Source organism: Drosophila montana, unplaced genomic scaffold, assembly GCF_035044405.1.
Source record: "Drosophila montana isolate Dmon_TW-CO22-7 unplaced genomic scaffold, ASM3504440v1 contig_2581_1, whole genome shotgun sequence".
Classification (NCBI taxonomy): Eukaryota; Metazoa; Arthropoda; class Insecta; order Diptera; family Drosophilidae; genus Drosophila; species Drosophila montana.
The window spans coordinates 42561-67290 of NW_026997444.1; the positions used below are offsets into that span (position 1 = coordinate 42561).

The 24730-nt window shown below is 42.7% G+C and overlaps 8 protein-coding genes across 10 annotated transcripts in view; 4 read left to right on the forward strand and 4 right to left on the reverse strand.

Moving 5' to 3' along the window:
• Positions 1 to 11591, reverse strand: part of brat (brain tumor) — a 35286-nt gene extending 23695 nt beyond the window's left edge. For both annotated transcript variants that reach the window (XM_064683005.1, XM_064683001.1), the window contains exon 1: positions 11049 to 11591. The gene's annotated coding sequence lies outside the window, so the exon portion shown is untranslated. The remainder of the gene's footprint in view (positions 1 to 11048) is intronic.
• A 19-nt stretch (positions 11592 to 11610) lies between these two features.
• Positions 11611 to 12161, forward strand: l(2)37Cg (RNA polymerases I and III subunit AC2 l(2)37Cg). Its single transcript, XM_064683014.1, has 2 exons — positions 11611 to 11766; positions 11822 to 12161. Exons 1-2 carry the CDS (start codon positions 11749 to 11751, stop codon positions 12122 to 12124), a joined length of 321 nt encoding a protein of 106 aa, XP_064539084.1. The 5' UTR covers positions 11611 to 11748; the 3' UTR covers positions 12125 to 12161.
• DCTN6-p27 (dynactin subunit 6) lies at positions 12074 to 12925 on the reverse strand. Its single transcript, XM_064683013.1, has 2 exons — positions 12758 to 12925; positions 12074 to 12694 (listed from the first exon to the last, which is right to left on the reverse strand). Exons 1-2 carry the CDS (start codon positions 12772 to 12774, stop codon positions 12154 to 12156), a joined length of 558 nt encoding a protein of 185 aa, XP_064539083.1. The 5' UTR covers positions 12775 to 12925; the 3' UTR covers positions 12074 to 12153.
• Positions 12926 to 13099: 174 nt separating this feature from the next.
• AsnRS (asparagine--tRNA ligase) lies at positions 13100 to 15198 on the forward strand. 2 transcript variants are annotated; one of them, XM_064683009.1, is made up of 2 exons: positions 13100 to 13256; positions 13411 to 15198. In XM_064683009.1, the coding sequence occupies exons 1-2, from the start codon at positions 13223 to 13225 to the stop codon at positions 15051 to 15053; spliced, it is 1677 nt and encodes a 558-aa protein (XP_064539079.1). In that variant the 5' UTR covers positions 13100 to 13222; the 3' UTR covers positions 15054 to 15198. The 2 variants fall into 2 exon arrangements, with proteins under 2 accessions (XP_064539079.1, XP_064539078.1); XM_064683008.1 differs by lacking the exon at positions 13100 to 13256 and adding an exon at positions 13284 to 13359.
• Positions 15199 to 15741: 543 nt separating this feature from the next.
• On the reverse strand, positions 15742 to 16492 carry LOC135428881 (uncharacterized). The gene is made up of 2 exons (XM_064683012.1): positions 15978 to 16492; positions 15742 to 15905 (listed from the first exon to the last, which is right to left on the reverse strand). The coding sequence occupies exons 1-2, from the start codon at positions 16470 to 16472 to the stop codon at positions 15843 to 15845; spliced, it is 558 nt and encodes a 185-aa protein (XP_064539082.1). The 5' UTR covers positions 16473 to 16492; the 3' UTR covers positions 15742 to 15842.
• Positions 16493 to 17042: 550 nt separating this feature from the next.
• Positions 17043 to 18733, reverse strand: l(2)37Cd (general transcription factor IIIC subunit l(2)37Cd). Its single transcript, XM_064683010.1, has 4 exons — positions 18572 to 18733; positions 18313 to 18514; positions 18125 to 18254; positions 17043 to 18071 (listed from the first exon to the last, which is right to left on the reverse strand). Exons 1-4 carry the CDS (start codon positions 18689 to 18691, stop codon positions 17084 to 17086), a joined length of 1440 nt encoding a protein of 479 aa, XP_064539080.1. The 5' UTR covers positions 18692 to 18733; the 3' UTR covers positions 17043 to 17083.
• Positions 18734 to 19053: 320 nt separating this feature from the next.
• Positions 19054 to 22025, forward strand: l(2)37Cb (lethal (2) 37Cb). The gene is made up of 4 exons (XM_064683007.1): positions 19054 to 19494; positions 19550 to 19686; positions 19747 to 21313; positions 21376 to 22025. Exons 1-4 carry the CDS (start codon positions 19142 to 19144, stop codon positions 22001 to 22003), a joined length of 2685 nt encoding a protein of 894 aa, XP_064539077.1. The 5' UTR covers positions 19054 to 19141; the 3' UTR covers positions 22004 to 22025.
• A 380-nt stretch (positions 22026 to 22405) lies between these two features.
• Positions 22406 to 23729, forward strand: l(2)37Cc (prohibitin l(2)37Cc). Its single transcript, XM_064683011.1, has 2 exons — positions 22406 to 22925; positions 22994 to 23729. Exons 1-2 carry the CDS (start codon positions 22494 to 22496, stop codon positions 23390 to 23392), a joined length of 831 nt encoding a protein of 276 aa, XP_064539081.1. The 5' UTR covers positions 22406 to 22493; the 3' UTR covers positions 23393 to 23729.
• The last annotated feature ends 1001 nt before the right edge of the window (positions 23730 to 24730 follow it).

Here is a 24730-nt window from a genome sequence, read left to right on the forward strand (position 1 = left end):
AATTATAAAAACATTTTCAAGCGATTATTCCTATTACAGCTGTATATAATAGTAGTCAGATGTTGATAAATCTAACAAGAGGTTCTAGTCGGGAGCTCCCGACTAGGGGATACCCTGAACCCTCCTCTTCTAACAGGCGATAGGTATAAAATAAAAGATACTGGTTATATATATACTATATATATATTCTTTACAATATGTCATATCCTTCAGTGCGTTACATATTGATTTGAAAAATTAAAATGCCTTCACAACGCCATATAAAGCAGAAAGTGTACTGTGGAGGCTTAGTAGAATGACGTCTAAAGCTTCGTCTACGCTGCGTTATGTGGATGAGGGTGGTGTTGGGTGGTGGAAGTGTGGGCGGTGGTCGTGCAAGGTGTGTAATTGATGAATACCGTTAATTAAAGGCGGCTCTAACTGTCACTTTAGGTTAATTTAGCAGCTAAGCAAAGCCAATTTAAAGAATGAGAGTCCCCTGCAAACGTTTATGATAGATGGTGAAATTATTAAAAATAGTTGGATTTTTAAATGATCAGCATACTATAAGTATTAACATATACTATGGTCCTGAACTCTCGACTAGAGCCTCTTACTTGATACCGATTAACAATTAAAAAGGCATTTGAAGACAAGTCTGACCACATGAAGTTTATATATTCTTGACAACGAGCTGAATCGATTTAGCTTTATTTAAGTAATTGTATTTGCAGAAGCTTTCAAACCTAACTTGATTATCAGTCAAGCCCAAGAATTTCAGGCAAAATAATTAAGATCGTGCCTTATAATTTTTCCATATTAGTCAATTTTCCGCCCATCCTTAGCATTGAGACTTCTACACAGATCTCTCAGTTCAATGCCACAATTATTGCCCCCTCCTTCCACGACGCACAAGTTTCAGTTCCAGTTCCAGTTACCATTTCGTTCCTCTGGCAGAACACCATCGCGTATTGTTTTGCTCTTGCTTCTGTTGTTCTCGTGATCTACACGCGGTCGAAACAGCGAGGGCGGGTGGCGTTGCTTGGAGTGGAAAGGTGGTGAGGGGGGAGGGGGTGCTCTCTGTTAAGCGTCTGTTCTTTTGTTTCAAACCCGTTTATTGGCTCTAGCGCTGCGCTGCGCTGCTCTGCTGTGCTGTGCTGCTGCTGTTGCCGATGCCCTGAGATTCTGCCTAGGCAGCATTTCAACTTTCAAAAAGACAAAGTCAGCGCCAGGTTATACACAATACATACACACACAAATGTCTGTATGCATGTATGGATCTTTGTGTGCGTGTGCCTTGTCACCCCCCTTTGTCTCCTGTTAGAGCCGTGTTAGCTGCTGTTGTCTCTGGGTGAGCTTTGCTCTTGGCCAAAATGTGTGTGTTTGCCTTTTGGTTATTTATTTGCTTTTGAAAACTTTTTGTTATTCTTCTTCTTCTTCGTAGACTATTTGGCGCAATCTTCTCTTGCTTTTCGGCTCAGCGCATTTATTTACCTTACACTGTCCGCCCCCTACCGACCGCTGCGGCCCGCACAGTTGTCATTAGGTTCTCTTCTGTTCTGTTCTGTTACTCTTTCACCTTTACATCCGTGGCGCAGTGGAAAATTTGGCAAAAAGGTCAACGTTCATAATTGTTGGAGCACTTTTCAGCTGCCAACGTGAAAGAACCCAGCGAACCGCGGCCATACTCCATATCTATAACACACACATACACATACACAAATACAAATTGATATATATGCATATTTGTTTCGACAGATTATTTTCATCGGAAATGGCGCTTTTGGGTGCCGCTCGGTTGATATGCTATAAATTTCTATGGAGTCGTCCACACCTCCGAAGCTTGCTTCGATGGTTTTGGGTTTTCCCGTGAAGTAGCTGCTTCTGAAAAACTTTGCTTTGTGTATTTTGCTTATGCATCTGTTCTCGTCGGACCGCCAAGTAGTTCTTTGAACCTAGTTCTCCCCCCATGGGAGCCAAGCAGCAGCCCTTATACATTTTTGGGATTGGGGACAATCAGCTCTTAAAATTAAGCTCTACTATTCAAAGAAATACTCTTTCAGTAATTTTCAAACATAACTATTTTTAAATAACGTTTAAGTCATTGCAAGATATTAATTAAATTAATTTTTATGGGAAAAGTTTTTCAAAGACCTATTTACTTTTATAAGTCTTTAAGTTGGTCGCCTGAAATTTAGAATAGCTCGAAATCAAAGAATGCGAAGAATTCCAAAATCCCAAAGATATGATTTTTATAAACCGATTTCGTTAGCTGTTTTTCTCGTACATCTGTTAACCAATCTAAAAAATTCTTCAATTCAATGGTTTGTAAAAAGCAGCTTTTAAAAATCTTGTCTTAAATATGGCGATGCCTTTTTCTTGAAGTTCTGTGTTCAAGATATTTCTATTGTTATAAGGGGAAAATGATTTAATGTTCCCTATATACTTTGCGTTAAATTTAAAAAGTTTACCAGAATACATCGACATGTTCTTAATCAAGTAAACTGAATAATGTATCCATTATAAAACGATTTTTTTTGGCGGGTGTAAATGGTTCTTGTCTTTCTCCCAATTTTGCTCTAGAAAATTGGAGGTCAAAGGTTTTGGTTCAACAACGTTGGATGCTCACTGATTACCCCCGAAAACGGAAACCTCCAGCTCAAGCAGAATATCTCGAGTGCCAGACCAAATTGAAACAATTAAATTATGTTATACATAATTATATTCGAGTCTGACCGCGAGAGAGAGAGAGAGAGGCACGCCTGCAGCACAATAAGCATGAAAAACCATTAGCAAAGCTCTGTTTTGGGCTCGGCTCTGGGCTTTGACTCTTGCTTGTACGCTGATGAACCCGCGACTTGCGACTTACGAGTTACAAGTTGTGCGCCGATCCGCCAACAGTTCACTATCACAGCAACAAGCACAGCAAAAGCAACAACCACAGCAATAGTAACAACAATAACAAGACCAAAAGCGTCAAGCGCCCAGGCCCGAGCTAAACGAAGCGAAGCAGCGGAAAAGAACGTCGGCGGCGGCGTCCAACGCACGAACATTGACCTTCATTAAAGAAGAAGCACAGTTTTAAAGCTCTCTCATTCTCACACTAATTGCTCACTGTATGTACTCAGTGCGTAAACTCTCAGATGGGGTATGATAAAAAAATGACTGCACAGGCTTGAGCACAGTTGCCCAATAAACAATCCAACCAATAATAATTAGGGAATTGAATTATTTCATTCAAATTTTGAAAATATTTCACAAACCAAACTTTGTACCAAAACCGAACGAGTTACACGAGAGTTGCTCCTGTATGTGGCACAAAAATGGCTAAGGTGACACTGTTAACGGTATCTATTTTTTATTAAATGCCAAAAGCCTAATTAGAATACACAATTCTCTAATATTTTGGTCTTCCGGCCAGCTATGCCCCCTTTTGACAGCTAATTTGTCAGTGTAGAGCCTACAGCTAAGAAGGAAGGTGTTAGAGGTGTAGAGAAAATAGTGTTCTTAAGTAAAAATTAAAAATAACCTTAATTTACTATATTATTTAAGAAAATACAATAAATAGGAAAAAAGTAAGAATATAGTTATTAATAAAGTAAAGAAATGTATACTAGATATATAGAGTGTTAAGACTAGGATAAAGAGATAGTGATGGGAAATCACCGACACAGTGGGGGAAATTAATAGCCTGTCCGGCAAGCTCTGCTATATAATATATAATATATATAATATATTCCAAACGGAAGTCTATTAATTATGCCTTTTAAGTTCGTAAACCTTGGTTTTATTTAATTTTCTTGCTGCTGCCTTTATCAGCCAACAACATCTTGCATTACAGGGCATCTCACGTTCGCTCATCTCGATCAAAGTATGTTCCTACATGTATTCGTCTGTTCATCAATCACAGGCACACGCACGCACACACATACACACACACACACACACACTACGCAACGATAGATCAGCAGACAGACAAACAGACGCTGTGCTTTGAGGGGCCGCGACTTCCTTTTATTGCTATCCTCTTTAAACTGTCTTCTGACTGTCTTCTGTCTGTCTGTCTGTCTCCTTCGCACCTATTGCAAATTAGTTTAGTGATTTGCATAGAACAATAAAATGAACGTAATACTATTATTGCCGGTGAACAGCGTGACATTTTACAGCTTAGCTGGCCGAAAATGCTTTGGCTCAGTTTGGGGTACATTCACTTTGTTGGCCGCTGAATCACCCAGCCACAAGTTGTTGTTGTTCTTGTGGTTAATATGTTCTGTGGCAGCAGCAAAAGAATAAATAATAAGCAAGCATCGGGCCAGGCAACAAGAATATCTAATATAAAATCAGCAAAGGCTGTAAAAAAAAAAAACGTGTTTCTTTCTGTGCTGCGGATTCATTTATTGTTTTTCGAGCCGAACACCGAGAACTGAGCCTGAGAGAGAACGTTGGCTCGGTCGGGGGCCCGGTCGGGGCGAGGGGAGTTAGACACGTTGTGTCGAGCTGTGTGTGATGCCAGCCAAAGCGAATTGTGAAATCATTTCTATTTCTAAACAACAACAAGCGGAAGCAAAAACAGCACAACACAAGCCAAAAAGCTCTTTCGAAAGAAAACTATACCCACACATATACGAATATAATTTAATATAATATTATATTATATTATATTATATGCATGGGGCGCTCTGGGCCTTTGCTTCGTTTTATCACCGCAACAAATTTCAAGCAAACTAAACACAAGCTCTGATAACATTTCTATATATGTATTTGCTTTCGCGTTCGGATTGTTTCAATATGGCAATCGCATTTATTTTATTTTATTTATTTTTTGTTCTGCTGCAGCAAACAAACCCCCCGCCCAACAATGTTATTGTTTGATTTGCATTAACAGCTGTCTAGTCTGGCCAAGACCACAACAACCAGAACAACGACAACAACAACAAGGAGAACAACAACAACAACAACATCCACATGACAGACAACAGCAGCGTGTGAACTTTTTGTGAGCTTGGAGCAAAGAAACAGAGCTCCAATCGCAAGCAACAAGAAAAGAATAAACATCAGAGCAAGACTGACAGATGGATGTACATAGACATATATGTTTGTGTATCTGTATCTGTATCTGTATCTGTATCTGTATCTGTATCTTTATCTGTATCTGCATCTGCATCGCAGACTGAAGATGAGAAGCCTCGAAACACATGATGCGGCTCTTTCGAGAAAAACAACTAAGAATATTGCAATCGTCTTCAAGCGACTGCGTAATTCTCGTTCACAGCTTAAACCAGGCTATCCGACAACATTTATTTAGATACTTATATACATAGATAGATATAGATATATATGTACATGAACGCATTTTCCATTTATAATTATTATTTTACTTGATCACTCCAGCTCTAAAACTGTTCAAGCTATAGTTTTGCTCGCATAATCGTAGCACTTAATCGGAGTATATATTCTTTATTTAAAGTCTGAACAGCAAGTTGGAACATAGCAAAAAGCTAACAAGTCTAACACCAATATACAAGAACACTAAAAAAATACTCTGAAGTGAAGCCCAATCCAAATATTCTTGCAAAATAGGTTTGTTTAAAAATTGCGGGAAAGAAACTCAGTCTTAAGGCATAAATATCTTGGGCCATATTTGACGGAAATATTCTTAATCTGTAAAAACTATACGATAACCTACACACCAAATTTTGGTGCATCAAGATCTTTTATTTTAATGAAAATGGAAAGAGATTCCAAAGAAATGATATGAAGGAACAAAAATCTTGATATATTAAATCCAAAGTCTGTAAACTTGGCAAATGCAGTTCTATAATTTGTATAGAACTTAAAGAAAGGCGAACTGAGAACACAAAACAGTAATCAATTCTCAAACTAGTTAGATAAATCGACAGATATATATCAATAAAAACCTACCAGGCACGAGCCCCTTTGCTTGAGCTGTGATTCAAGTCTGGCTGCTTCCGGTTAGAACGTAGCTCAGCACTTGGAAAGACTACGGATCCGGTTACGGGAAATAGCGCGGAGATTTTTTTTATGACTTGAAAACCTGTATTGTTTTGATCCAAACGCGTTGTCAATTCATTATTATTATTATTAAAGAATATTTAGACATTGGCAAAGAATATATTTTGCAAACGCAAATGATTCAATAGGCCATCATCCATCAAATTCCTCACACCTGCTGAAGATCACCTTTTTGAGACAAGTCTGATTTGAGCCGATAAAAATAGATCTTCTATTTGTTATTTTTGGAGTTGATTGGTTAAAGTGACACAGATCGCCGTCCTAATTCATATTTTAATATAACTTAATTTTGATAAATGAAAGAAAGTGAAGTTCACTTAACTTTTTTTATGATTATCATAATAATCAGTTTTTATAACTTCACGCTGAACTAAAACTAGTTATAATCTGTAACAACCATACGCAAAATTGTCTCTCAGATCCGATCACAATATCATACCCCAGCCATAGATATACATATATAGATACAAATTAGGTTCTCTGAAGAACCTTTTTATGTAACAAAATATTTTTAGAGAATTCCGTTCCCTTTGTATGGAAAGTATTGTTACATGTATACCAGGTTATTAATTTTCGGAGTGCCGTTCCCTCCTTGTTTTCCTTCTTTTATTTGAAAGCTTGCTAAAACTTTGTTATGATTTTCTTTTCGCTATACACCACACTAGAATTCGTCTCAAATAGCCGGCTCGAGCAACAGCAACCTGTTCGAACCCCTTCCGTGTTGTTCTTCTTCTCCCTACCCCTACGGCAATTTTCAACACATTTGAATTTCCCACGAACCCTTACATACACACACACTCACACACACTGTGAAGCCTGAAGATCTATTTACAAGTCAGCCGCCCTGTAATGCTCTGTCTGGCACTTTCTCGGACATTCCCATTAACATATTGGACAAAAACGTGGAAAGAAAAGCGTGAAATTTAGCATACATGTATTCATGAGCTGTCGCCTCCTGCAGTTTCCCAAGGAATTCAAAACTGTAAACTACCCTTAAATTCTCCCTACCAAATGACCCTTAATGATGATGTTCTGATTGCCGGCATTGTCTTCCTTGTCGCAAAGTTAGGCAAATTACATGGCAAATCGTTCCAAGTGAAGTTGAATACCATTTGCTGCCAAGACAAAACAGGAAGTGTCCGATCGTCCGTCCGTCTAGTCGCGACTTTACAAAATCTAACCACACCCGTGACGGGCCATTAAGCCAAGTAGCCATAAAACTGTTTTATGCATAAATATACACATATGTTTGGCTCACTCTGCCGCGTACGTACACAGTAAATGTGTCCCACTGTGCAATTAAAGCCGTCTTCAGTTTATGACATCATAAAGGTGTAATCGAAGGTGCATACATATCTTATTTTATAGCCGTATTTTGGGGACGCATGTCCGCATATATGAAAACATAAAAGCCGAAACAAGCGAAATTCATAAGGATTAGGACACTGCTCCTGCCGCCTGCCTCTGCCTCCTGCTCTACGTCCACACCTCACCTGCTCGGACCCCCCACTCAGACATATGAAAATCAAATCAACAAGGGTTGCCATTGTGTGTGCGTGTGGACAGGGGAGGTGGGGGCGGTGCGGTGCCTGGGGTCAATGCACAAAAATGCGTAGAACGTGCGCCACGCGAAACGACCCACCGATGACGAGTCGCATCGCATCGTCGAGGGTGACTAGAGAAAGGAAACCGTTGCCTGGTCCCTGATCCCTGGTTCCCAGTTCTCAGTTCCCAGTTTTCAGTTCCCGGGTTTTTTGGTTCGTTTCGGCTTGGAATGGTCCATCGCATTTTCATTGCTCTCTGCCACATGCCGTACAAGTTGGTGGCGCGAAAGTTTATTGACCCCACGCAGACACGCACAGACTTGCGATATATTTTGGGGGAGGCTGCAATTGGTTCTTCTTCTGCTTGTGTTTCTTCTTCTTGTCGTTGTCGTTGCCGGGCAAACAGCAAACAGCGCCCCAGAGGGTTGATTAGCAACGCTGCCGCCCCCAAAACGTAAACTTTGCACCACCTTCCTTCCATTTGGGCTGGCATTAATATTATGGCTGACATGACTATTTATTTATTTGCAAGACACTTCCCCCCTCACGTTCAATTCGGGGAGGTGGTCGTGGTCGTGGTGGTGGTGGTGGCCAGACAGACGTCTGAACCAACGGCAAAAATAATAAAAGCAAGCCCAAAAGGATCAAAGCCAGACGTACGAATGTTATAAATTTTTGTTTTGTGCGACGGCTGCGACGAAGCGTTGAGCTGTATTCCACCCTTGCTACAAACACAAAAGCAGCAGCAACAACAACAACAACAGCAACAACAACAAAGCAGCACCAGGAAGAACGAACGAGAGGGCAAAAATGCAAGTTGAAAAAGAGGCAGCTGTAAAAGTAAAACAATAAAAGAAGCAAGCAGAAACAGAATCAGGCGATGGGCAAAAAGTGAAACGAAAACGAAATGAAACTGCACAAACACACGCACACACAGGACATTGCAGCCGGGGTAGCACACGTTACATATACATACATACATGCAGCATATACACAGCAAGCTAAGTAGTTAAACGTCACATATATATACACATTTACGTTTTGCAGCATTTACTTAACAGCAGTTCGATAGAAAATTTCCCTGCACGCTGTTTTCGATAACATTGCGATCAAATGTGACCAGCCTAAGGTGATTCCTTCTAGAGCTTCAATCTGGCAACATCATTTGCGCAAATTTCGTTTACTTTTTCTGCAGACGGTTCACGCGGATCACTTGCACAGCAAAAACAAGTCGAGACATGACAGTGTTGCCAGACCTTTCCTAGCTCTGTCCCTGTGCGGAATGTCGTAGTTGTTGTTTTTATTCATGCTGTCTGTTCTCGACAGTTGCTTTTTATACCCTTGCAGTGGGTATTATAACTTAGTCATGAATTGTGTAACGCATAGGAGATATCTCCGACCCTATAATGTATTTATATAATTTAAATCAGCATCAACAGCCGATTTGATATAGCCATGTTCCAAGCTCGGCACTTATAAGCACTATGCACCCTTTTTATTTGCAATCTAATCAACATCGGATAACTATATCATATAGGTGCCATAAGAACGATCCGTCGAAAAGTTTGTTCTGATATGGCAACCTTTTTTAATGTAAAGACAACTTGACCGAACTCCGGATTTACTCGTTCCAATATGAACCTCATGTATGTGCAAAATCTTATTAACATCGGACCAATATATCACATTATAGGAAAGATCGGTGAAATAGTAGGATATTATAAGGCAAAATATTCAGATTATAAATATTTCAACAAACTCAGCATTTTCGAGCAGCACTGTTCTTACATGTCAGCAAAAGGGAAATGAGTACAAGGGTATTAAATCTTCGGCGTGCCGAAGATATCCTTACTTTCTCGTTTATTATTTTTTTTTTTGGGAATTCTAAAAATGCTGCCTCCTGTCTGCAGCTCTTGGATTAACGATGGATGAACGGCGTTCAATGTCCTCTTGCTGGCTTTTCGCTATAGGTATCTACATACACATACACACACACACACGCACAAGTACACCAATACTTATATATGTATTTATATCTATGTCGAAGCCGTGTCGGATGCAGGCTGCTGGGCAGTCTGGCAAATCGTAACTTGCAAGCGGGAAGGGAACGCCAGGAGCAGATGACAGGTTTTTTCTTCTCTTTTGCTTTATGTGTATTTTTTGTTCGTGGCTGCTGTACAGGATGTTGCCGTGGTCTGAGCCTTGTCTGTGTTGACGTCCAACAGGGTTTTTAGTTTTCATGGTCTGCCGCGGTCGGCGTTGTTCCCTTGACGGCCAGCCGCCGACGCTGCCAGAAAGCCTGATAGCCGGCCAGACACAAATATGTTAATGTTAAATTAATACCCTTCGCTTAGTTGCGAAATCAAATATTTGAATTATTATTATAATTATGTTTTATAAATCCTTCGCCTAGCCTTAAAATTGTTTGGCACCTGGAAATGCTGAGATCCTTTCACTATCAATTAAGTTGGATAAATTTTCCTATGATCTAAACATGTGCCTTTGTACAGGAATATGTCAGCTGTAGTATTAGACATACACAGGCAATCTTACGTCAATATGCACATGTATGTATGTATGTAATATATGAATGCAAATGCACTTCGAAAAATGCAAAAGGGTGAACAACATAATGGGGGGAACGAATAGAAAACGAAACGTAGACTAGACCAAATTGCAAATATGTAAGGGGAACGCATAGCATTGAGTGAAACATGAAACGGCGCCAAACGCCATAAAAGCAGCCAATGACACATACAAGCACACATACTCTCATTAAAAACTCTGCTATTACAACACACGCTTAAAATGTGTGGGTGTGGATCTGGATTGGACACCGGGACGTGAGAAACGTTTTGAGATAACGGAACACGGTTTTGCGTTAGTCACCACCACCAAAGAGACTGGCGGCGGGCGGGCAGCCAGAGACAGGCTGCTTTAACAAACAACAGATGTGAGCGACGATGACGACGCCGCTTCCACCACCAAACAAATGAGCCGCAAGGCAACGTTTTCTGGCAGAACATGTAAAAATAAAAAATTTACGCAAAGGCAGGGTAGGGTGAAGAACAAGCGGCCTAGCAACTACTAACGTAATAATGTATATGTATATATATATATATATACACATATGCATTTACATATGTACATTGATACGTACATATGTATTGAAATAACAGCAAATAAAAAGAATAACAGAGCTGAGCGCTGGCAGCGAACTGGTCTTCTAGCATACGCTTCCGCCTTTGCGCACGCCTGGCGTCGGCAGCGCAACTGCTGCATGAATTTGCATAATTTGATATAGTGTGTGTATGTACACATATATACAAAGCGTTACTTACACATAAGCGGGGAGGCGTGGTAGTCACAACAAAAAGAAATTCATAAAAAATGACACCTTTATGGTTTATAAATTACCAATAAAATATATTAAAGTACATACTATGTACAATAAGCTGATTTGGTTTTTTTTTTTGCTGCTTTTGCACAAACCTGTATTTCATTTGCCGTTTCTGTTTCTGTGTTGTTTTTGTTGGATCGTTGCAGATTATTTTCGCCGTTTCTTTCTTTATTCCTGTCTGCATTGACGCACAAAACGAAATGCTGCAAAAAGTTTTGTGCTCATTCGTAATGTCAGTGATTTTTTTTGAGCAACAAGACGATGCCGACGTTCACGTTAAATGCATTGCACAAATAATTATGTTTGTAGTTGCAATTTTTTTTGCCGCCTTGCTTTGCATATCATGTGCAGTGTTATTTTTGTTGTTTCTTTTGCCGCCTTTTCTGCTGTATAAGACTTTTTTCGGTTCCAAACACACGCACACAACACATACACAATCGCGGCACTTTACTTATTGCAATATGCTTATGCTGTTGCTGTTTGATTTGGTAACTTTTGTGAAAAGCGTTGAATTACACTAGAAATTGACTATCGTATTGTTGTTGCGCTCTAAATAACGATTGCACTAATTATAAATTAACAACAATACTACGTTTATAAATTCGCACTAATTCAGTTTCAAGCGTGTTCTCGCTGGGTGTGCAAGAACACGAGTGTTGCAAGACATCGCAAATAACAAATTATCGAAAATTCGATAACATAGGGTTGCAAAGCAACCGATAAGCGCTCTGCACGTTTTTGATAAAAACAATAGTTACATTTGTTTTGGGTAATTATTCAATTTTCAGCACAATGGGCGCATTGGCAGAGGTAAAAAATGATTACACCAAAAACTTTTGGACAATAAATAAAGTGTGTGCCTTAGCTTGCAGGCGATGAAAAAAATGGAGACGGTTCGCGCACATTCGTTTTCATAAACGAGGGACACACGCTTGGAAATGCGTTAAAAACAATTATAGCTCGCTACCCGGAGGTCGACTTTTGCGGTTATACGATACCACATCCTACGGAGCAAAAGCTGCATTTCCGCATACAGTCACATCGCGAGCGCGCTATTGACTTGCTAAAGCGGGGACTTGAGGACCTGGAGGCGCTGTGCGATCATACAATAGAAACGTTTGAGAAAGAGATGAATGGCTTTAATGCCTCAGCTTTAGAAATTAACTAATACACTAGCCTATACAATACATTTTAAATCTATACAACGCTGCGTGCCTTCTTTGGATCGTAGTTGGGCTTGCGCAGGTGATGATAATTGGGCAAAACCTTCCGTAAAAAGTCGATCTGTAGGGTTTGCGAGCCCTGCTTCTCAATGGCCTCGCGCTGCAGGGCTTGCTGCCCATACACAATGGTATTTTCTGGAAGTACTTGGGCAGTGTACATTCGAATGCCAGCTCCAATTACACAGCCGCTGGACACGGTCACTCCTTTGCCAACAAAACATTTACTCTCGAACACATTTTTGTCGCCAATTCGTGAAGCCTCCACGGTGCAGCCAACTTCAAAGACGTTGTGGCTTCCAATGCTAAGAATATTGTTGGCATCCCAGCTGGCGCCGTCTGGTAGTCGATGTGCTATGGTTGCATACTCCTCTACTATGCAATTTTCGCCAATTATAATGGGTCCAGCCTCGGCAATGACTGTTGCACTGGGATGCACGACGCAGCCAGCGGAAAAGGTGATGTCACCACGTAGAGTGCTCTCCTCGCACACCACCGACTTGGGAAAAATCTTGATGCTTGTTGGAAAATGTTCCGTAAATGATACTACTCTGCGAAGACTTCAAATTATTAAGCCTTACTTGTTTTCCGTGGGCATTGCAAATATTGTAATTACTCTGATGTGTTTACCTCTTCTCAGTAAAAAATTTATTCATCGATAGATCTTAATATATCGATATATTCAAATGAGCGATACAGGGCTGTCCAGGAGTGATTTGCCGCTGTTAATACGATTTTACATTGCTGCATTTGGTGGTTATTTTAATTAAGTAAATTAAATTATCCATCAATTTATTATTTATTTGATATTTTCTGCTTGGCTTGCTGTTTTTCTTGAAACGTGATTTATGCGCGCGGTGAATAACAGCCCATGCGAACATTAGGGAAAATTTTATGCCTCGCTGTTAAAAATAAATTCCCAGTAATCGAATATTTCCCTTTCTTCTTTTCCGTCTTAAGCTGATGCAATTTGTTTGCATTTGTTAATCAGGCAGGCCGAGAAGTTAAAAGCAGTTGCATTAAAATATATTAGTTAATTTGAGAAAATGCCTACAAAGCAGCTTTCCGAGCTAACAATGAGTAAGTTATCATTCATACATACTTTACGATTAATATTCAGCAATGCGGCATCTGTGGCTGTCCACGTTGCCATTATATGTGTATGTGGAAGTTACTTGTCGAAGTGAGTGTTAATTTTTGTGTAAATGGATAATTTGACGCTCAATTTTCGCAGGTGCGCTTTTCACATCGGAAAAGCGTGGAAGCGACGATTCGGGCGATGGCAGCGAAACCAAGCCATATAAAACCATTTTGCAGGCGATGCGTCATGCCGGCAAAGAGCCTTTCCCCACCATCTATGTGGACAGCAAGGACCCGAACGCCAGCGAAGTCTTCGAGCCGGCAGCCAAATCGCAGCTAAAGAAAATCCAAAAGCTCTTCGTACGCGAGGGCCACAAGAATGCGGATAAGGAGCAGCGCGAGGCCGGGGATGCGGAGAAGCGGCAACAGAATCTGGAAGATGCTCGCAAAGTGAAGATCAGCGAGGATCCCAGCTTGCCAGTTGCGAAGAGAATTCGCATCGTCGAGGGCACCGAGCAGCGCAACAATCGTGTCAAAATCTACGGCTGGGTTCATCGTTTGCGCCGACAGGGCAAATCCTTGATGTTTATCACCTTGCGCGACGGCACCGGATTTTTACAATGCGTCCTCAACGATCTGCTGTGCCAGACGTACGAGGCGCTGATGCTCAGCACGGAGAGCACTGTGCTGCTCTATGGCACTCTGCGGCTGGTGCCTGAGGGCAAAACAGCGCCGGGCGGACACGAGCTGAATGTAGATTATTGGGAGCTAATTGGCTTGGCGCCACCGGGCGGCGCGGATGCAATACTCAACGAGGAGGCGCATCCCGACGTGCAGTTGGACAACAGGCACATCATGATACGCGGCGAGAACACGTCCAAGGTGCTCAAGATGCGCTCCGTTGTGATGCAGGCATTCCGTGCCCATTACTTTGAGCGCGGCTACAACGAGGTGACGCCGCCAACGCTAGTGCAGACTCAGGTTGAGGGCGGCTCCACGCTGTTCAAGATGCAGTACTTTGGCGAAGAGGCCTACCTCACGCAGAGCTCTCAGCTCTATCTGGAGACATGCCTGCCGGCTCTGGGCGATGTGTTTGCCATTGCACAAAGCTACCGGGCTGAGCAGAGCCGCACACGTCGCCATTTGGCGGAGTACACTCACATTGAGGCCGAGTCTCCGTTCATCACATTTGAGGATTTGTTGGACCGCCTCGAGGACTTGGTCTGTGATGTGGTTGATCGCGTTTTGAAGTCGCCTTGGGGTTACCTCGTCAAGGAGCTCAATCCTGATTTTAAGCCACCGAAGAAGCCATTTAGGCGCATGCCATACGCAGACGCCATCAAATGGCTCAAGGAGAACAACGTACCCAAGGAAGACGGCACATTCTATGAATTCGGCGAGGATATACCGGAGGCGCCCGAGCGCAAAATGACTGACACGATCAATGAGCCGATTATGTTGATTAAATTTCCGGCCGAAATCAAATCGTTTTACATGTCGCGCTGCAAGGACGATCAGCGCCTTACCGAGAGCGTTGATGTGCTGCTGCCGACTGTGGGTGAAATCGTTGGCGGTTCCATGAGGATCTACGACAGCGCCGAGCTGATGAAGGGCTACGAGCGCGAGGGCATCGACCCCAAGCCCTACTACTGGTACACAGATCAGCGCGTCTACGGCACAATGCCCCACGGCGGCTACGGCCTGGGTCTGGAACGCTTCCTCTGCTGGTTGCTCAACCGCTATCACATCCGCGACGTCTGTCTTTATCCACGCTTCCTCGACAGATGCAAGCCCTAAGTCGCTGCACTGCGTCTGCAAACACAGCATTTACAAATCTAAACAGTTTCCGCTTCAAGCTTATATATAATCCGCACTTGTCTTACGTTTAGCTCACGTACAAAAATAAAATATCTTCTGAGATGCGCGGCATCTGCAACAATAATAGATGCATAATTATTGCCAGCTCTCGCTTGAGCGGAGCTTTATTTACCAATTCTCAATGCCAATAAAAGAGCAACAACAAAATACACCAACTGTTGCCTTTGAATCTTAAAATGGAATAGATTGCAATTAAATTGAAGTTCAGTATGTGAGAGACAAAAACAGGCATCTACAATTATATAAAGTATATATTTAAAGCCACATCTTAGGCATATATCCTAAAAGACGCATCACACTACAAGCCGAGTCTTGCTATGGAGGTATTCTGATCTAACCACACGAGCAGGATTCATGCGAATATTTAAAATGTAAGAATGATTGTATTTAAATTGATAAGCTACAGACGGGGTAAATGCAGCTTTTAGGAGAAACTCCAATTAAAATTATTGTTGAAATCAATTTGTCTCAAACAATCAACCTCTTAATTCTGGAATGTCGGATGTAATCTTTGCTATTTCCGCAACTTACTCGAATTAAAGAAACTGTGATTTATGCTGAAGGGCATTTCCAGGTCGAATGCATTATAAAAGATATATTAAATGGATACTGGGTGCATTGCATTATTGTATTTATGATTCTAAACGAGAAGCAAATGAAATGAGAACTCGAAAATGCAGCTCACAGATTGGTTCCTTCCAGAGATAGTTATCCATTCGTATTGCGGGCACATAGCCTTTGGTGGCGCTGACTGGCACTGACCTGGCAGGCCTATTGAAAGAGAGAGAGAGAGAGATTCGGTTATTAGCAAGGTGCGAAGGCATGATAGGCATGGAGCCCTACCTGGCGACGATAGCGCAGTTTCTTGTTATCGCTCAGACACCTCCATTCATAGGCAGCCAGAATAACCAGCTGCTTGGGCATCAGGCCGCAGTATCTGCGTCGAACGGTGCGAAGGAAATTCAAATATGCGTTGTTCGTGATCGGACCCGGTTTCACCCACTTTTTGCGCTTGACACTGAAGCACCTCTTTCGTTTGCGAGGCTGGCAGATGTTGTGCTTGGTCCTGCGTGTCGTGCACCTTGACTTCAGACTACTCGAGCAGGAAGGCTTTTCCGGACAACATGGGCCAAAAATTGTATCGTCGGCATCATCTTCTTCGGAAACCTGCATAGAACCGACTGATTTATTGCAACTGTTCATATTGCGATACTTTTCCTTTTCCTCAAAATTCATTCGGTTCCAAACTGTCGCACAATGTATTAAGTCCCTTAAAGCGACATTCTTTGCCTTGGAGCCAACTTTTACCGCACTCTTAGTCCCTTCAACTACTTCCATTTTGTCTCTTGATTACCAAGGGAGTGGGGAAAAGAAATCAAATGTTAACGCCGATTTTCGGTAAGATTCTTGAAATATATACTAACAGAAATTTCTGAAAATTATTAATTGAAAAACCTTCTTTTTTTTGCAATAGTTACATTTACGAATAAATTTATTAAAAGCTGACGCTGACAATACAAAAATATTAATATGCTGGAAAATTTCAATCAATTAAATAGAAAAATCAAATCGGCTCGCCTACTATGTTTTCATATATTGCAAAAAGGACGTAGCCTGCCCATGGACTCAATCTTCTCAATAATATATACACATTTACCCAAAGGAAGATCCGAGTCTAAGCTGCATTATAACCTTGTGCGTATTATTTGAAGATTGATAGGAACACCCACTGGCAAAGAAATTGTCTTTGATGATTGACAAGAGTTTTAATCAGTTCCCTAGTTTGTGAAGATAGTCCACTTTAAAATATGTTCTATAGATCAGCTTGTGGCACAGTTAACTTGTTAACTTTTGCAATTCCAAAACTATTCAAAAATCTTATAAAAGAGTGATCACAGCTAAAACGAATTTAGTTTCGCTTATTATAAGAGATCGTGCATTTAATCGGATTAGCTTGTGATATTGTTGAGCAACTGTTCAATGTTTTTATCGACGAGGTTTTCGCTGGCCGGCGTTTCATCCAGGTCCATGTCCTCCTCTTGAGTCTCCTCGTCTTCGATGTAATATTCCTCCTCCTCTGCGTCTGCGTCACCTTCGGTCTGGGGCACAGCCTCCACCTCTGCGGTCAGATGTTCTTTGCGATAATGGTTACGCAGCAGATCGCTAATGGTGGCGCAGACGATTTGACGCACCTGTGCGTCAAAGCTGGGTGGCAACCAGCCGGTGCGTTCATTGCAAACAGCGCCAGTCAGTGGTGTGGGAATCTTTTCCAGCATTTCCTGTATCTTTGGCAGGCGCACATCGCAATAGCGCAGCATGCATTGCCTGGAACGTGGCAGCTTGTGTTCATCAAAATAGGGATAATCGATGTTTTGCACCAATTCACTTTTCATCTCCTCGCTGGCCGCCGAGGATGATCTCTTCTGTTTAGCAGACTTCCGCGAGTAGACAAACTCGGACACGCCCGAGCCGAACCGTAGGCGAAAGTCAAATGTTTGATAGTGTCGACTTTTAAAGTCCTTGCGGGGATCGTAGCCATAGCGCACGTACAATGTTCGCCAGGGTCCATTGCTAAAGTAAAAGGCCAGCGATGGTATGATGCATTTAAGCTTCTCATTGGTTACGCCCGATTCGTACAGCAACGCAATGCGTGTCCAGATGGGAATATCATCGAACAGCTTCTTGACCCGGGCGAATTGGTCGTCCGAGACGTATTTCACCCTGAGGCGCTTGAGTATTTGCGCATCTGGCTGGGTGGGAAATGTGTCCTGCATATTGAATGAGACGACATCGTGATTGTCATAGGTGGACTTGGCCGATACGCCCAGCACCTCATGCTGACCATCTCCAGTTCCATCGATTCGATAGTGTCCCCCGTGCACAATGTCAACACGTGCGAACAGCTCCGGCAGGCAAAGCAACTGCGCCTGTGGGCGTCTGCAGAGCAAAGGCATTGCAACATTTTCTAAATGATATAGCAAATTACTCACTTGAAATAGTCCAAGTCGGTCACATCGCGTGGCTGCACTTGATCCAAGGCATATATTAGCTCTGCTGCGGCGGTGGCATCATCACTTTTGGGCATATGCCAAAGGGGCAGATACTGAAAGTCACAAAGCGCTGTAAGCAGCAGATTCTGGTTATCGCTCCAATCAAGAACCCTTTATCCACATCTTACATTCAAATGAGAAGCTGCGGCTGCAATGGCCCAGTACCCGGACAAAATGCTGCGGCGGGCGCGACTTGTCGCGTTTATGTCGTCGCACGGTCACCGACAGCAGAATCCCCGATTTGTCCGTGCAGTCACCAAAGGTGGGCTTGTTGTATGGATTATCCGGATGAAAACGCAGCTCCAATCGTTTCTTCTCATCCCCCAGAACCTGCATTGTGGATAGTCAGCGTTGTTTCTTTTTTGTATAATTTCTTAAGTTTGTTACCTTTGATATGTTGACAATGCCGCCCAGAGTAGACAACATGCGGTCCGTGTTGACCACTCGGCCAGGGTATTCAATGAGTTCATATTCTTGCTGAGGACAAAAGCTTAATTGGCGCGACATGCTCTAAATATGATTTGTGTACCAAAAAGCAAACGTTTAATTATAAGTTGCGATTTTGAGAACTAGGGCTGCTAGCGGCGGGCAAAATGTAATCGATTTGTAAGTTATAGTGAAAATATCGATGTATATCGATAGCAAATGTCGGATAACGATTAATAATCTCTACTAATTACTAACAGCGCTATAAAAATGATTAACATTTTGTTAAAATTTAATAAAGTTTAAATTGGCTTTAGATTATTTTGCTGTATACCATTCTGGATAGATAAGAATTGATATAACAGATAAAATGCTTCATTATTTAAATGGCTGTGAGCTCCGTATAGCTAGCAAAACAAGCAGCGATAACAGACTTGTTTACATATTGAAGCATTGTGAGCAGCGTACTAGCTTCAGGCAACCGGCGAGCTCTATTGTTGTTCTGCCTTGTAATTTAATAATTTCGGAAACATGTCGAGTAAAAGTCGTAAACGGACGGCCAGCAGCAGCAGTAGCAGCGCGGAGGAGCCAGACAGCGAAGAGGAGTCGCGTATTAAGGATCTACGAGAGCGAGATGAGTTTGCCACTCGCCTAAAGCAGCGTGATGAGGAACGAACCCGCAAGGTGGTTGAGGCAAGTGGCGGACGCAAAGCGATTGAAGAGGCCACCAAACGCCTAAAGCTGGAACATGAGGATCGGGACAAGATTGTGCCTCATCTGCGCGTCCAATCACGCCGACAGTACTTGGAAAAGCGCAAGGAGGACAAAGTGGCCGAGCTGGAGGCAGACATACTGGACGACGAATATCTCTTCGAAGAGAGCGTGTAAGTGTTTGCTTTCTTGCTGCTATAATAGCTAACTTGCTCCTTCTCCCATAAGTTTAACCAAGCGCGAGCGGGAGGAGCGCCAGTACAAGAAACAGCTGTTGAACATAGCCAAGGAGCATGAGAAGGCGCGTGAGCTGGAGCGTATACAGCGATATCACATGCCGCAGGATCTTAAGAAGGGCGAGCGATGTAAATATTTAGATTACATTTGATATATTTAAAACTGACTGGTAAAATTATGCGTTGCAGCGGAGTACGTGGAGGTGGATGAATTTGAGAAGCAGCCCAACTCGGAGCAAAAGAAATGGGAGGCTGAGCAACTGGCCTCAGCACGCTTCCAGTTTGGTGCCAAGGACGCTAAGGCTGAGGAGGAATATGAGTTGCTGCTGGATGATCAAATTGATTTCATACAGGCCCTCACGCTTGACGGGACCCGAGAGAAGACCGCCAAACAAGCTGAACTTACTGAAAAGGAACGGAAGCGTCTAACGCTGGATGAGACGCGCAAATCGTTGCCTGTTTACCCCTTTAAGGAGGATCTTATTGCAGCCGTAAAGGAGCATCAGGTGCTGATCATTGAAGGAGAGACTGGTTCTGGCAAGACCACACAGGTGCCGCAGTACTTGGTTGACGCTGGTTTTACGAAGGATAAAAAAATGATTGGCTGCACACAGCCGCGCCGCGTGGCTGCCATGTCCGTGGCAGCTCGAGTGGCCGAAGAAATGGGTGTTAAGCTGGGCAATGAGGTGGGTTACAGCATTCGCTTCGAGGACTGCACATCGGATCGCACCATACTCAAGTACATGACAGATGGCACGCTGCACCGTGAGTTCCTCTCTGAACCGGATTTGGGCTCATACAGCGTCATGATCATTGATGAGGCACACGAGCGTACGCTGCATACGGATATTCTGTTTGGCCTTGTGAAGGATATAGCACGATTTCGGCCCGAGCTGAAGCTGCTCATTTCCAGCGCTACGCTTGACGCAGAGAAATTCTCCGCCTTCTTTGACGATGCTCCCATTTTTCGCATACCCGGCAGGCGGTATCCGGTAGATATATTCTATACGAAAGCGCCCGAGGCGGACTATATTGACGCGTGCTGCGTGTCGGTGCTGCAGATACACGCTACGCAGCCGCTGGGCGATATTTTAGTCTTTCTCACGGGCCAGGACGAGATCGAGACGTGTCAGGAGGTGCTGCAGGATCGCGTCAAGCGTTTGGGCTCCAAAATACGCGAGCTCATTGTCGTTCCAGTCTATGCCAATTTACCCAGCGACATGCAGGCCAAAATTTTTGAGCAGACGCCGCCTAATGCACGCAAGGTGATCCTTGCCACGAACATTGCGGAAACGTCGCTGACTATAGACAACATCATTTATGTCATCGATCCGGGCTTTGCCAAGCAAAACAACTTTAACTCTCGCACCGGCATGGAATCCCTCATGGTGGTGCCAATTTCAAAGGCATCGGCAAATCAACGAGCTGGACGTGCTGGCCGTACAGCTCCAGGCAAATGCTTCCGGCTGTACACCGCCTGGGCATACAAGCACGAGCTGGAGGAGAACACAGTGCCCGAAATCTGCCGCATTAACCTCGGCAATGCGGTACTCATGCTCAAGGCTTTGGGCATTAACGATCTAATACACTTTGACTTTCTCGATCCGCCACCGCACGAGACGCTAGTGTTGGCACTGGAGCAGCTTTACGCGTTGGGTGCGCTCAATCATCACGGCGAATTGACCAAGCTGGGCCGTCGCATGGCGGAGTTTCCCGTGGACCCAATGATGGGAAAGATGCTGCTGGCCAGCGAAAAGTTTGTGGCATATAGTTTCTGTTTTTCATCACAAATGGTTAATAGGCTTACTTTAATTGCAGATACAAGTGCTCCGAGGAAATGGTCACCATAGCGGCCATGCTATCAGTCAATAGCGCCATATTCTATCGGCCCAAGGACAAGATTATACACGCTGATACCGCTCGCAAGAACTTCAATCACATGCACGGTGACCATCTCAGTCTGCTTCAGGTCTACAACCAGTGGGCCGAGACGGATTACAGCACCCAGTGGTGCTATGAGAACTTTATACAGTATAGATCCATGAAGCGGGCCCGCGATGTGCGCGAGCAGCTGGTCGGTCTGATGCAGCGCGTCGAAATAGACATGGTCAGCTGTCTGCCAGAAACGATCAACGTGCGCAAGGCGGCCACGGCTGGCTACTTCTATCATGTGGCACGTCTGTCTAAGGGCGGCCACTACAAGACAATTAAGCACAATCAAACTGTAATGATACATCCCAACTCGTCGTTGTTTGAGGAGTTGCCGCGGTGGGTGCTATATCATGAGCTGGTGTTCACCTCCAAAGAGTACATGCGTCAGGTTATTGAAATTGAAAGCAAATGGCTGCTGGAGGTGGCACCTCATTACTACAAATCAAAGGAACTGGAGGATTCTACTAATAAAAAGATGCCCAAAACGGCAGGACGCGCAGAGATGACCCAATAAATGTTTTTTAAAACATTTTTAACTCCATTGTTTGAATTTTATGTTAATATTTAAAATTCCGGGCTCTGATTGGAATAGTTTACTATCGGTATATCGATAACATTAACATTACTCACCACTATAAATCTCACATTGCCGCTAATGGTGGCTTACAACACTGTCAGCTGTCGTTTCACTGCGTGCGGTTTTAATAAAGCAAAGCGATTTTGTACAATTTTAACGTAATTCAACATTTAAGTAAGCGCACAAATAAATAAAAAGTTAGTAAAAGGAGTTCGCCGTAGACATGGCTACGAAAAAAGTACATTGTGCACTTTAATAAGAGTACATGCTGTGCACTTTGCGACTTTACATGACGTCCTAACCTAAAAATCTGACGAAATACACAACTCAGTCGGCATTCGGTTCATTTACATAAACACACAATATACACATTGAATTTATAACTTCTCTAAAACTAAATAATTTTTTATTGTTATTCTTAAGAAAAATGGCTGCTCAGTTCTTTAATCGTATTGGCCAAATGGGCCTCGGCGTTGCACTGCTGGGCGGTGTCGTGAACTCCGCATTATATAATGTTGAAGGTGGCCATCGAGCGGTGATTTTTGATCGCTTTACCGGCATCAAGGAGCACGTTGTCGGCGAGGGTACACACTTCTTCATTCCCTGGGTGCAGCGTCCTATTATCTTTGACATTCGTTCTCAGCCCCGGAACGTGCCCGTGATTACCGGCAGCAAAGATTTACAGAATGTCAATATCACATTGCGTATCTTGTACCGTCCCATACCGGATGAGCTGCCAAAGATCTACACGATTCTTGGTCAGGATTATGATGAGCGTGTGTTGCCTTCTATCGCGCCTGAGGTGCTAAAGGCTGTTGTCGCCCAATTCGATGCCGGAGAGCTGATTACACAGCGTGAGGTCAGCAACAAATTAGAGTTGTGCCTAAATGTATGTCAAAAGCTTAACCTCTCTTTTATTATCTGCAGATGGTCTCTCAGCGCGTGTCTCAGGAGCTCACTCTACGCGCAAAGCAATTCGGTTTCATTTTGGATGATATCTCGCTGACACACTTGACCTTTGGCCGAGAATTCACACTGGCTGTCGAAATGAAACAGGTTGCCCAGCAGGAGGCAGAGAAGGCGCGCTTCGTTGTGGAGAAGGCCGAGCAACAAAAGTTGGCTTCCATTATTTCAGCTGAGGGTGATGCCGAAGCTGCCGGTCTACTGGCCAAGTCGTTTGGTGAGGCAGGCGATGGTCTGGTGGAGCTGCGTCGTATTGAAGCTGCCGAGGACATTGCCTACCAGCTATCGAGGTCACGTGGAGTTGCCTATTTGCCCAGTGGACAGAGCACGCTGCTCAGTCTGCCCTCGAACATGGGGCAGTAACACGTGCCTAGTCGAATAAGTTGTAACTACCTGTAGCATTTATTAAGTACTTTCGATTTTGTTTCTAAACCAAACTGTGCACCTTGTAACGGGTCGCCTTCTGCAGACTTCTGCTTAATTGTCCAATATTTTTATCACTTTTGGGTTTAATTATGTGCGCGTGCTAGAGGTTCAACTTTGTTGTTGCCAAATGGACTCTCGTGCGCGCATCTGAGATAATCGTTGAAATTTTTAACTCAGACGGAAGAGCGGAAAGTTACATGTTTCAGGACTCTGAAAAATTTGTTACGTGAACAAAAGAATCAATACAATAAATACATATTAAATATGAATCCTACTCTTGACTGTTTCTATTCTATTTATAGTTGGGTTAATTTGTTTTGCGTGATCTGGGACATACTTATCTCGCTATACAAACTATTTTACGCGGAGTTTTATGTTTACATTATACATATCCTAAAAGATTGATGCTGTATTAATAGCCATAGAAGTTTTGGTTCATTTAACAGAAACCATTAATCCAAAAATAAAGCAATAGTACCTTGGCTAATAATGCCTATTATAATACTATATATTTTATACATACACATAGTAGACTATGTTACTATTGCTTTAAATAAAAATATTTGTAGATAAAAGCTGCGGATCTAAAATTATCGTGTTCAATTCACGGAATCAATGCCCAGATTTAAGCTTCCATATCCATCAGCCCAGATATCGGCTCAAATCTTCGTTCATATAAATAAAAAATGGTTTCTGCTTTGAATCAGCCTTTAAATTAATATCTTAGTCCGAGGTCCAAGTTTTTTGCTGCCTCTCCAATGAATTTGAAAAGTTATCATTGAAAGCAAGAGCAGTCGTTTTTATGGAAAGCAAAAGTATTTAATATAACTGTTTTCCCCGATTTTTCCCCTCATCATCTACAAAGATAACTTCAACAAAAAATTTCAGCTTTCCAGCTGAGTTTTTGATCACAAGTCTGTCAGTCTGTAAAACATGGCCAAGAGTTTTATTTAAACACAGACTATTGACAATATATATATACGTAGGTTTTATTCAAAATAAGACTACGATTTGAAAGAGGAGAATTAATAAAATAAATCAGGTTTGCTAACAAGATTTTACCTATAGTTTGTTCGGTTTCAGAATAAGAGCTTTAATTTACTTGCAATGGGATTTTACTCTAAAAACCAACGTGAATTGAATTTGATTAAGGTTAAAGTTAGGCGTTCTAAGAGTTGTGAACGCCAAATTGTCAAATTTATCGCCTCACACAGCAGAATACATTTGATGGTCGTCCGCTCGATTATGCAATCCCCACTTCTAGGCGCCATCATA